Source organism: Natrix helvetica (assembly GCF_964273705.1).
Source record: "Natrix helvetica genome assembly, chromosome: 16".
NCBI lineage: Eukaryota > Metazoa > Chordata > Lepidosauria > Squamata > Natricidae > Natrix > Natrix helvetica.
In genome coordinates, this window is record NC_138563.1 from 8,925,248 (window position 1) to 8,938,147 (window position 12,900).

Consider the following 12,900-nt stretch of genomic DNA (forward strand, 5'->3'; position numbering starts at 1 on the left):
TGGACATCCGTTTGCACAGAATGGTATAGGACAGGGCTGTTCAATTTGGGCAATCTTAAGGTCGTGGCCCTTTATCAGAAGGGAAGCAAAAAGATGAAGTGTGATAATTCTTGGAGATAAGTCTTGATAGCGTCAATCTTGACGTGGTTGAGTGTCTTGGCCACTCTTAAGACCTGTGTACTTCAACTCCCAGAATTCAGGAGAACCTTGGCACAGGTTTATCTGGTGCCCCAAATGTGTCCTCTGTCAGGGTTCCAAATAGCATCCAAAATAAAATAAGAATCCGAAGCGAGAGATTCCTCAAAATCCCATTTATTTAAAAGAGCCACGTTGGCACATCTGGGAAAACCCGAATCTGAAAGCCTCCGGGTTTCCCCACCCAGTTGAAAGTTCAAGATCTTGCCCCCCACACCCACAAACCCATCACATGGTCCCATCTTCCACTGCCATGAAGACAGATTCCTCCTATCGACATCCGGCCAGGTGCAGGAACAAATGTGACCTTGACTTTCTAAGAAAGAATGTTGTTATGGCTACTCATCGCCCAACTCTATATAATCCCCCCTCCCATTCTCCCACAGTAGAAAGTGTGGCAAGCCTGAATCAAAAAGGCAAAAGGTAGCTGTCGGGCATGACATCCTCCATCTGTCTTTAAAGTCCATTAAGTCTTAAAGTTGCTAAATTGGGAGACCTCCCCTCGGACTAGAAAACCTCCAAGGCATCTTCAGGGGTGGGCTTCAAAAATTTAGCAAGAGGTTTTCTGCCCGGTTGCTGTGTGGGCGTGGCCTAGTCGGCCTCCTGCACCACAGTCGAGGGGTGGGTGGGGAGTTTTTCTCCCCCCGGGCTCCAGAGGTTTTCCTCGAGTCTCTGGGAGGGTGAAAACCGCCTCCCCAGGCTCCCAAGGCCTTCTGGCCTTCCCGAACTTCCAATAGGCCCGATTTTCGCCCACTCCGCGCCTCCGTGCGTGCCCTGCACTTACCTGCATCCAAAACAGGCCGTGTGGGAACTCCGGAAGGGGTGGACGGGGCCAGCCAGGAGTGGGATTTGGGGGTTCTCCGAACTGCACAGAATCTTAACTAGAGGTTCTCCTGAACCCCTTCGGACCTCCAGCAGCCCACCCCTGGCTTCCAACTCCATTGCTCTGTTACAGGCTCTTTTTTTAGTTGTACCTGTCCTATGCTGTTAAGCTGCCCAGAATCTCTTACAGTCAGGAGATAAATAAGAATAAATCATTTCCCATCTGGGAGCTTTGCACAGTATCCTGAGCCATAAACTACTGGGCCCTCCAAAGCACATGAAAAAAGAACCGAGATAGTACAACAGTACTTAGACATATATTGGTGGGATTTATTTGTAGGCTGGGTTCACACAACTTGTAAGTGAGTTAGTTGTGGGAGCCAAGCCTTGTCTTCGGAGGCTGTATGAGTTCATTTGTCTCATTGAACAATCATTTGTATCCTAGGTAGAGGCAGACATTTTTCTCTCTGGGCACAATGAGGATATGACTGCTGAATAAAACTCTGTATTGGTGACAGGGAGGGTATCTGGCCAGTAAATACTCCATTCAGTTGCCGAGTCTGCAAGAGCATTTACTTTTATTCTAGTAACTTTCCCCAGGGTTTTCCCTGTTCTCCTCCCTTCCTTGCTGTTTTGTGGTTTCTTTTTTTTTGGGGGGGATCTCTCCCTTTGTGTTTTTTTACTACCGGTTCTGTGGGCGTGGCTTGGTGGGTGTGGCAGGGCAAGGATACTGCAAAGTCCCTATCCCCGCCCTATTACCCTGCTTTCCAGCTCCATTCTCCTGTGCAGGGCAACAAAAGAAGATCAGCGGATGGGCAGTGGGGGCAGGACCAGCCAATTTGCCAGTTCTCTGGACTACTCAAAATTTCCACTACTGGTTCTCCAGAACCTGTCAGAACTGGCTGAATACCATTTCGGAAGGACGGAAGGCTGAGTCAACCATGAGCTGGTCAGGATCAAACTCCAACTGTGGGAAAAGTTTGCTTACAATTCTGTATTTTAACCACAGGGAGGGAGGGAGGAAGGAGGGGAAAGAAGGAAGGGCAATAGTAGCACTTAGACTTATATACCACTTCACAGTTGTTTACAGCCCTCTCTAAGCGGTGTACAGAGTCAACCCCTTGCCCCCAACAATCTGGGTCCTCATTTTACCCACCTCGGAAGGATGGAAGGCAGAGTCAACCTTGAGCCTGGAGAGATTCAAACTGCCAAATTGCAGGCAGCTGGCAGCCAGCAGAAGTAGCCCTGCAGTACCGCACTCTAACCACTGCGCTACCGTGGCTCATAATGGATTTGGAAAGGGCAAGGATTGATACAGGATGCCAAACCAGCAATCCCAACTGTTGGGGAAGAGCTGTCACTCAGAACTGAACCCTTGGATCATGGTGTTCTCCGAGCTCCGAGAACATCAAGAACCCAAGAGAAGGACGGCCATTTTCAGAACACTCCGTTCTGTGTTTTCTGGTGCCTATTTTAAGAGTGTGACAGAAGGACAGGATATTTTCCCTTGGGTAGATGAAACAGCTTCTTGTCAGCAGAACAAATGGCGCCGGGTGGTTTCGGATCAGCTCTGCCTGCTTGGAAGATGGGGGGGCCCTCCAAAATTCCTGGCTTCTTCCAGAAACAGCTGTCCACAGAGAAAGAGAAATCAATGAGGGGGAGGGGGGAACAGGGTTTAAACAGCATCAGTGGCCTGGCAGTGTTTGGTTAGTCTCAAAGCCAAAAGCGACGGAATCCAGCATTCACACATGACCACGGCTTCGGATTGCGTAACGATTCGGCCGACTCTCCCTGCCGGGGAGGGGGTTAGTGGCGAGAGCAGCCCCCTGGAGGGGAAGGAGGCGGCGGTGCAGAGGGCCCTCTTTCTGGAAAGCGAAGGGGAGGAGGGTGGCGGAGGCGTTGGGAGCGCGCAAAAAGATGTGCACCACGCGGCAAATCCGGATCGTTTGGTCCCATGCAGACAGGAATGGGCAGCAGGCGGTAGAGGTGAAGTCGGCTTGAGGAGGCGAAGGAGGGGACGATTACAATGTGCATTTGACGAGGCGGACGCGGGAGGTTCTGTGAAAGCCGTTTAATCGTTCACATCTTAAAAACCAGGGAGGGGGGGGGAAGCAAACAACTTGCCGCCAACAACCCCATTTTGTTTAACCCGGTTGTACAAAATTAAAACGAGAACAAATCAATGGGGGGAAAAAAAGAAAAGATATCGATCAAACCGGGGAGCACCCAAGAATACAGCAAAGCAAAAAAAACAACCACCCCAAAAGCCTGGTTTAGAGAGGTTGGCATCGTGGCGGCGGCGGTAGGGAATCGAAGCTTAGCACGCAAAACACACAGCAAGCAAAGATTGGAGCTGGCGGAAGGGGGGAGCCGTTGTGTGCAAAGGTCTGCGGCATTCCGGGCCGGAGGGAAGAGTTCGGAAAGAAAACCAGACAACGGACAACACCGTCTTCGGCCCCATCGCAGTTTCGCAAGGCGGGGTTGGCGTGGCAGTTCTTCGACCGGATCAGATCGAAACGTGGGGGGGAAGGAAAGAAGGAAGGAAGAGAAAGGAGAAGTGGGGGGGGGGGAGAGGAAAGAAGGAGCACACAAAATGCAGCATCACCAACCTTGGAAGTCAGTGCTCGGCTGGTCGGCCAGGAGGCATCGCCCCGAGTCTGCCCAGGAAGAGCCTGTAAAGAAATCTACGTAGTTTAGGGGGTACATATGAATCGCAAGACGATCGCTCACCGACCCCAGAAATCGCAACTGTCTGTCTGGAAGCAAACACTACTCTACTCCCATGATGGTGAACCTATGACACATGTGCCCAAATTGGACCCGTGGGATACCACAGGGGGTGGGAACAAGAGTGGGGAACCTAGGGTCTTCTGGAAACCGCTAAACTACAGTGCTCCTCAGCTACCACCAGGACCTGTACTCACAGCTTACAACCATTCCTTTAGTGACCGTTCGAAATGACAACGGCACTTGGCCATGGTCACGTGATCAAAATCCCAGCGCTTGGCATCTGGCCTGTATTTATGATGGTTACAGATATGATGGTTACAATATATGGCCTATGTTTAGGATGGTTTAGAGCAGGAGTCTCCAACCTTGGGCACTTTAAGCCTGGCGAACTTCCAACTTCCAGAATTCTGGGAGCAAAGCTGGCTGGGGAATTCTGGGAGTTGAAGTCCGCCAGGCTTAAAGTACCCAAGGTTGGAGACCCCTACTTTAGAGTATTTATGACCACCATTTCCAACCTTCGCAGTCGGCTTCCGACGAGCAAAGTCTATGGTGGAAGCCAGTTTCATTGAACCAACGCGTGGTGTTTTTTTTTAACAACTGCAGTGGCCAACATGGTTGTAAAATGGGGCCCAGTTCACTTAACAACTGCCTTGCTTAGTTATGGAATTTGGAGACTCGATTGGGGTTGTACGTCGAGGACCACCTGCCCAGGAATAAGTGTGATACCTTCTATACCCATGATGGCAAACCTATGAGACGTGTCCCAGAGATGGCACGCAAAGCCCACTCTGTGGGCATGTGCACCGACATTAGCTGGTCTTCGCAGGCGCCGGAAAACGGTATGTCCGAAAAACAGACATGCGTGTGCTGGAAACCCAAAGACCAGCTGGCTGGCATGTGCACCGGCCAGTTGGTCTTCAGGTGTCTGGCACTCTGGTGCGCATCTACGCACATTCCAGTTTGGGCAGTTTGGTGCCAAAAAGGTTTGCCATCACTGTTCTAGACTGGTTTTCCACCTCCAGGAAAGGCGGATGGACACGAGTGCCTTGGGGGACTCCTAGATCAGAGGTCCCCAACTCCCAGGCCACTCCTGGGCCTTGAGCCGTTTTGAAGCGGGCTGCAGAAGTGGCAGGCGGCCGTGTGCGCGCATCTCCATTTGCGTGAGCACAATGCACGTCGCTGCGTTTGCCCGAGCGGTGGACATGTGTGCTTGCCGTTTCCACAATGGAGTTTCTTTCACTCACGCCCGCGCGCTCGCCTGCCACTTGCACGAAACTATTCCCCTCCCGCTGGTCCACAAAGCCGGGAAGGTTGGGGAACTCAGCCGTGTCGATTTGGTCCTGTCTTTTATTTTTCTCCCACAGGGACAGAGAGCAGAAAAAGGAACGTCCCTCCCACCTCCCGGGCTCCCTTCCCTGCGCCCCCATGCAACGGAGCATCTCTAGACACTTACAACTGGAAGGGTGCAGCGCCCTCAGAACGTCTGGGCGTACTGGTCAGCGTAAGCGCTGGCGTACCTCTCATAGTACTCCGCCACATTGTAGGCAGTTCCTAGACTGTACTGAGAGTACGTTGCAGCAGCCGAAGCGGCGGCGTACCCAGGTTGGCTGTAGGCTTGGCTATACGTCTGGTTTGCTGCAGCCATGGCCGCAGCAGCGGCCGCTGCAGCCGCCACCGCAGCATAGGGGTCAGTGTATTGGGCCACTACGGCAGTAGGGGTAGTAGATGTCCTCCGCCCCACAGGGCTCCTTTCTCTGTAGGCAGCTGGGGCCGAGGGTAGGGCTCGGTCATACGCCGCTCGTGCTCGGTCGTAGAGCTCGTACGTATACTGATCACAATACTCCCGATCATACCAGCCACGGGCACAGTAGGGCGAATAGGTGGCCGGTGCAGTGGGCACACGTCCCCTGGAGAAGTAGTAGCTGGACGTTGGGGTGGCCGGGGTGGGCACAGAGGCCCCCTTGGTGGCCCGGAGGGAACTATTACTCTTGGAGAGGGTGACAAAAATTTTCTGATCCTCCAGCGGGGTGTCGTTGAGGTGCAAGATGGCATCCATGGCTTCCCGTTCTTTGGCCATGTGGACGAAGGCGAAGTTCTTGACGATGTCGCACTCCACCACTTTGCCAAAGCGCTCGAAGAGCTGGCGGATCTGGGCGGTGGTGGCTTTGGCCGAGACGTTCCCCACGTAGATCTTGGTGGCATTGCGGATCTTGGAGGTGGCGTACTCCACCGTCAGGTGGGTCCCATAGAATTCGCTCTTGTGGAGGGTGCTGATGGCCTGATGGGCCTCGTCCTCCTTCTCCATGTGGACGAAGGCAAAATTCTTCAAAATGTCGCATTCGTTGACTTGGCCGTACTGCTCAAAGAGCTTCCGCAGCTCTTCGGCGGTGGCCACAGGAGAAAGCCCGCCAACAAAGATCTTCACCATGGTGGCCCCACCTGCCAGGAATCCCTTGGGAGAAAGGAAGAAGAGGAAAAGAGTGAATCCAAAGACGTTCAGACATTACACTTATCAATGGTCAGTTGAACAAGACTGCTCCCACACAAGGCTGGCTTGTTTTGATCTTGGTTAGGGGTGGTTGTGTTGCATTCGTTCGCTGCACTGGTCTCTTTGGCTTGTTCAGGGTGTTGTACAAACCAGGTTAATTCAGCCATCCTGTGTTGTGTGAAATGCGCCATTCCGTTCCCAACCCATTTTAATGCAAGCTGGTAGACACAGGTTTTGGCGTCATCCCAATTATTATCCATGCACAATCATTGGCTTTTAGGAAGCTGTCAATAAGCCAATCAATCATTTAATGCCACCTTGTCTATGAGACAATTCAGTCCCATCATCCTCAGCTGTAACCACACATATTTAGTCCTTGACTTATTCCTTCAGCAGTTTGAAGTTATGACAATGACTTATGACCTGTCCTCAGACTTACAAACCATTATTGCAGCATCTATTTTGGGAGTGAAGTCCACTCACCTTAAAGAATGCTGGCTGGGGAATTCTGGCAAGTGAAGTCCACCCATCTTAAAACGTGGTGGCTGGGGAATTCTGGGAAGTGAAGTCCACCCATCTTAAAACGTGCTGGCTGGGGAATTCTGGGAAATGAAGTCCACCCATCTTAAAACGTGGTGGCTAGGGAATTCTGGGAAGTGAAGTCCACCCATCTTAAAACGTGCTGGCTGGGGAATTCTGGGAAATGAAGTCCACCCATCTTAAAACGTGCTGGCTGGGGAATTCTGGGAAATGAAGTCCACCCATCTTAAAACGTGGTGGCTAGGGAATTCTGGGAAGTGAAGTCCACCCATCTTAAAACGTGCTGGCTGGGGAATTCTGGGAAGTGAAGTCCACCCATCTTAAAACGTGCTGGCTGGGGAATTCTGGGAAATGAAGTCCACCCATCTTAAAACGTGCTGGCTGGGGAATTCTGGGAAATGAAGTCCACCCATCTTAAAACGTGCTGGCTGGGGAATTCTGGGAAGGAAGTCCTCCCATCTATAGCATGCTAGGTAGGGAATTCTGCGTCTGGCAGCCCACCCCTCTTAAAGCATGCTGCCTGGGGAATTCTGGGAGTTGAAGTCCACACCGCTTCAATCTGCCAAGCCTTAGGAACATACAGAATCCCAAAGACGGGGCACATCACCCCCCCCCCCGACCCTCAACTCAAGGCTTGGCTCCATTTCAAAGCCTTTTCACATCTGGGCCCAACTTAGCCCAAGGACCCCCCCCCCACTCTCTAGATGTCCCTCCCCTCCCCGCTCCCCCTCTTTTTCAACCTCATCCTCTTGTGTCCCGTCCCCCTTCCCCATCCAACTGCTTGGACATCCATCCTCCACCACCCTCCTGTCTGAGGATGATGGGCTCTGAAGTGGGCCTTGCCTGGAGGGGCGGAGAGTGGAGGCCAGGCTTCCCCCCCCCCCCTCAAACTTTGCCTTGAAAGGCGTGGAGAGGGAGGGGGCGATTGCAAAGAGGGAGGGGGCGATGCATGCAGCAGCGCGGGGGAGAGGATGATGGGTACCGCAGTCCCGGAGCAAAGCCCCCGTTGCAGATCCGGATTGCACGGGGGGGAGGGGGGAGGCCCAAGCCGCGATGGGGGTCCATTTGGAAAAAGGGGGGTGGGTGGTCTTTTGCACCCCCGACCCTCGGCCACTGCAGCATCCACCCCCAGCAAGCCCCCTCCCCAGCCCCAACTCACCGGGCTGGATTCCTTCTTGTGCAATGCAAAGACCCCCGCCCTTTTTGTTCTCTCTCTCTCTCCTTCCTTTTTTCCTCTTCCTTTCTTTTTTTCTCTCCTCTCCTCCCGGCCGGGCTTTGGGCGACTGTGAAGCTCCCTAAGACTGCGCCATGTTGTCCTTCCTCCGGTTCACGTGACTTGGGGGTGGGGGTGGGAGAGGACAGACCCGTTCCCCCCCCTTCCCCACCTAAGCCAGGCCGAGGAGGCGTTCCCACGACCACAAGTGGACGCGCGTTGCACGTGGGAACGCCTATGGATGGGGAAGGGCGGGGCGGGATTGCTGGGAGGGGGAGGCAATGTCTCCTCCACCCCCAGGAGAGATTCCCTTTTGTAGGGTTGAGTGGGGGGCTTGTGGGAGTGGGTGGGAGAGGCGGATTTTTTGTTCGATTTGGCCGCTGCATCGACCCGGGATGGGGGAAATGGGGAGCTTTCCAAGAAGAGATAGACTGCCCATTTGCAAGAAATGGTGTAGGGTCTCCTGCTTGGGCAGGGGGTTGGACTAGATGACCTCCAAGGTCCATTCCAGCTCTACTAAATCTGTTATCTGTCAGAAATGGTGTAAATGGTTGTCCTGCTTAGTTGGAAGGGACCTTGGAGGTCATCTAGTCCAATCCCCACCCAGCCACCCAAGCAGGAGACCACACACCATTTCTGAAAGATGGCACTCCGTTCTCTTCTTAAAAGCCTCCAGGGATGGAGCAACTGGCAAGGAATAGCCAACACCCTAGAAGATAGGCTCAAGATCCAAATGGATCTCGACAGATTTGAACCCTGGGCCCTTATGTAACAAAATGAAATTCAATGTATAGAAAAGTAAAGTCAAGAAAAACCCAAAGAACAGATATAGACTGGCTTAATAACCAGGCTTAATAGCAGTGACTGGGAGAGGCATCTTGGAGTCTTAGTGGACAACCAGCTAAATAGGAGCCAGCAGCCAAAAAAGCCAACGCAATCCTAAATTGCATTAACAGAGGGATACAATCAAGATCAAGGGAGGTCCTAATACCACCCTATAAAGCCTTAGTAAGGCCACACCTAGAGTCCTGCATCCAGTTTTGGTCACCACACTATGAAAAACATGTGGAAAGACTAGAAAGAGGGCAGAGAAGAGCAACCAGGATGATGAGGGGACTGGAGACTATAACATATGAAGAACGGTTGCAGGAACTGGGCCTGGCTGGTCTAGGGAAGAGAAGGACCAGGGGAGACAGGAGAGCATCTTCCAATATTTGGGGGCCTTCCATAGAGAGGAGGGGGTTATTATATTCTCCAAGCTATTCTCCAAGGCACCCAAAGGCCAGACAAGGAAGAATGGATGGAAACTGACCAAGGAGAGACTCAACCTGGAAATAAGGGGGGGAAAATCTGACAGTGAGAACAATCAACCCATGGAACAGAAGTTGCCTTCAGAAGTTGCAGGAGCTTCATCCCTGGAAGCTTTCAAGAAGAAACACACTTTCCTTATCGATCACAAATGGATTTTGCAATGGTGTTTTTCAAATTTTACAAAGGTGTCGACTTTCACCTGTGTGGACTTCAATTCCCAGAATTCCACAGCTAGCCAGAGGAATTCTGGGAGCTGAAGTCCACACAGCTTTAAAAAATCGCCAAATTTGAGAAAACACCATCCTAGACCATTGCATCCCTGACAACAAGGGACACGTTTGCCTGTTTCCTGTCTCTTTTGGGTCTCCACTGCACCGAATTAAGAAAATTGTTGCGGGAGCTTCATTACTTGAGACTTTCAGGAAGAAATTGACCTGCCCTCTGTCTGAAATGGTGTAGGGTCTCCTGCTTGGGCAGTGGGTTGGACTAGATGACCTCCAAGGTCCCTTCCAATTCTGTTAATCTGTAATCAAGTGTAAATAAAATGGACTGAACCGAGTTGTGGCTCAGAAAAGTGGCTCTCTCTAGGTGGAAGATTAGAGGTTGAAAGATGGATCTAATATGTATGTGTAAATAATACGGTGATTGTTGTCAGGATGGAGTAAGGGGATTAGGTTTTAATACAATATGTGTACTATACTAGGATTAGTAAGAATGGCCTGATGGAATAGAATAAACCAAAGAATTAAATGGAAAGATTAGAGGTTGAATGATAGTGGTATTATTATCCACGCTTAAACAAGGTTAGAGTTGGCATTAGAATGATACATTGAAATATTGAATGATTAAATAATGAAGGTTTATATCTTAATACAAACAGGAGCATTAATGGTAGGAGTGTATAAGCTTAATCAAACATTGATATGCATAGTGTTATTTGTATCAAAATGAATGATACCCAGATGACACACTGTTCATATATTGATGTTGATGTATTGTTGTTAGTCATGTCCAACCCATCGCGACCCCATGGACAACGTTCCTCCAGGCCTTCCTGTCCTTCACCATCCTCTGGAGTCCATTGAAGCTCACACCGACTACTTCGCTGACTCCATCCAGCCCCCTCCTTCTCTGCCGTCCCCTTCTTCTTCTTTTGCCCTCCATCGTTCCCAGCATGAGGCTCTTCTCCAGGGGGTCCTTCTTCCTTCTCATTAGTTGGCCAAAGTCTTTGAGTTTCCTCTTCAGGATCCGGCCTTCTAAAGAGCAGCCAGGGTTGATCTCCTCTAGGACTGACCGGTTGGATGGCCATGCAGTCCAAGGGACTCAATGCAGGAGTTTTCTTCTCCAGCCCCAGAGTTCAAAGGCCTCCATTCTTTGGCGCTCAGCCTTCCTTATGCTCCAACCTTCACAGCCATCCATTGCAACTGGGAGAACCAGAGCCTTGAGTAGACACACTTTTGATTGGCAGGGTGATGTCTCTGCTTTTAGGATGCTGTCTAGATTCGCCATCGCTTTCTTCCCCAGGAGGAAGCCTCTTTTAATTCCTTGGCTGCCGTCCCCATCTGCTGTGATCTTGGAGCCCAGGAAAATAAAACCTGTCACTCTCTCCATTTCTTCCCCATCTGTTTGCCAGGAATTGAGAGGGCCGGATGCCATGACCTTAGTTTTCTTGAGTTCCAAGCCAACTTTTGCACTCTCATCCTTCACCCGCATCAAGAGGCTCTTTCGCTCCTCTTCACTTTCTGTCATTAGAGTGGCATCGTCTGCATTTCTGAGGTGGTTGATATTTCTCCCGGCAATCTTAATTCCAACTTTTGATTCGCCTAGCCCCGTCTAGTTGATGTATAAATAAAAAGAAAAGGAAAGGAAAGGAAAGGGAGCCCTCTCCAGGATGGGGCAAGCCAGCCCAGAGACCCCCTCACAAGAGTCACTCAGCCTGCCAACCAATAAAGCTGGTGCCCCATCTGTGACTTCATAGCCCACCACCCAGTTGGGCTGCAGGCACCACTGGGCTCTGCTGCCTCCACCATGCGTGGCCCCCTCTGCCTTTTCTGCTTGTGCCAGGGCGGTTCGGCCGCACACCAAGGCATAGCCAGTGGGCAGGATGCGGAAGGGACCCCCTCCCTGCTGTGGGAGTGGCTGGCAGTCTGCTCAGCCATGGTAGTGGCCCTGGTGCTGGCCCTGGCGATGAAACTGCTCACCAGGAAGCCAAACCCAGAAGGCAGGAGAACATCCAAGGTGACTTGAAGCTGCCTGGGTGGTGGAAGCGGTGCCGGGGCCTTTTTGTGGCCAGCCGGGGTGGGGAAGCAATCCGGATTCCCTGCGAGGCGAGATGGGGTGGCCAACAGATAAAATATAGGCAGTCCTCGACTTACGACCACAATTGGGCCCGACGTTTTGCTGCTAAGTGAGACAGTTGTTAAGTGAGCTTTGCCCTCCCGCCATTTTGGGACCTCCCTTGCCACCATCGTTAAGCGAATCGCTGCGGTTGTTTAAGTTAGTCACACGGTTGCTAAGTGAATCTGGCTTCCTCGTGGACTTTGCTTGACAGAAGAGGATCTGACAAAGTCATATTCACTTAATAACTGTGTGACTAACTGAACAACGGCAGCGATTTGCTTAACAACGGTGGCAAGGGAGGTCAAAATTCACAACGTATGTCTCTTTTAACAACATAAATATTGGCCTCAATTGAAATCGTAAATTGAGGACTTACCTGTATTCCATTGTGGTAGACCAGAAATGAGGAAAACCAAGGAGGTTTGAACGCTGAGAGGAAGAGTTGTGTAAAGCAACGCAACATCCCCCTTCTCCCTCACAATCACACAAACACACTTTCCTTATCAATCTCAAATGGATTTTGCAATGGTGTTTTTCAAATTTTACAAAGGTGACGACTTTCACCTGTGTGGACTTCAATTCCCAGAATTCCACAGCTAGCCGGAGGAATTCTGGGAGCTGAAGTCCACACAGCTTAAAAAATCGCCAAATTTGAGAAAACACCATCCTAGACCATTGCATCCCTGATAACAAGGGACACGTTTGCCTCTTTCTTGTCTCCTTTGGGTCTCCACTGCACCAAATTAAGAAAATTGTTGCGGGAGCTTCATTACTTGAGACTTTCAGGAAGAAATTGAACCGCCCTCTGTCTGAAATGGTGTAGGGTCTCCTGCTTGGGCATGGGGTTGGACTAGATGACCTCCAAGGTCCCTTCCAACTCTGTTAATCTGTAATCTGTCAGAAATGGTGTAGTAGGGTCTCCTGGTTGGGTGGGCAGTTGGACTAGATGACCTCCAAGGCCCCCTCTGTTAACCTGTACATCTCCATTTTCTTCTGCTGTCCCTTCCGTAGCAGCGAGATGCCCTGGCCGATTCAGACGAGCTGAAAAACCGGTTATTGCAGAGTTTCTCGCGGATGGAACAGGAGCTGGTCAGACTCGTGACCTTACTCCGCGACCACAAGTCCAGCCTCATCTCCCGTCACCGCGGCTGCAAATCCCCCACCTGCCAGCGGTTTCGTGAGAACAACAAAGCCTTCAATTTGGCCGTCTATGATATCGTGGAGGAGTGAAAGAGAAAGGGAAAGAGATTAGATGCGGGAA

The 12,900-nt window shown here is 51.2% G+C and overlaps 1 protein-coding gene across 2 annotated transcripts; it reads right to left on the minus strand.

The window, feature by feature from the left end:
* Positions 1–296: 296 nt before the first annotated feature.
* On the minus strand, positions 297–8,221 carry LOC309400182 (uncharacterized protein). 2 transcript variants are annotated; one of them, XR_014176623.1, is made up of 4 exons: positions 7,935–8,221; positions 5,201–6,199; positions 980–3,689; positions 297–511 (listed from the first exon to the last, which is right to left on the minus strand). XR_014176623.1 is itself a non-coding variant. In XM_081968570.1 (3 exons), exon 2 carries the CDS (start codon positions 6,173–6,175, stop codon positions 5,222–5,224), a length of 954 nt encoding a protein of 317 aa, XP_081824696.1. In that variant the 5' UTR covers positions 6,176–6,199; positions 7,935–8,221; the 3' UTR covers positions 297–3,689; positions 5,201–5,221. The 2 variants fall into 2 exon arrangements, 1 of the variants encoding a protein (XP_081824696.1); XM_081968570.1 differs by having other exon boundaries at positions 297–3,689.
* Positions 8,222–12,900: the final 4,679 nt, after the last annotated feature.

What these genes read in the sequence shown, in the direction of transcription:
- LOC309400182 (XM_081968570.1), bottom strand. Translation starts at nt 6,175, where the DNA reads ATGGTGAAGATCTTTGTTGGCGGGCTTTCTCCTGTGGCCACCGCCGAA.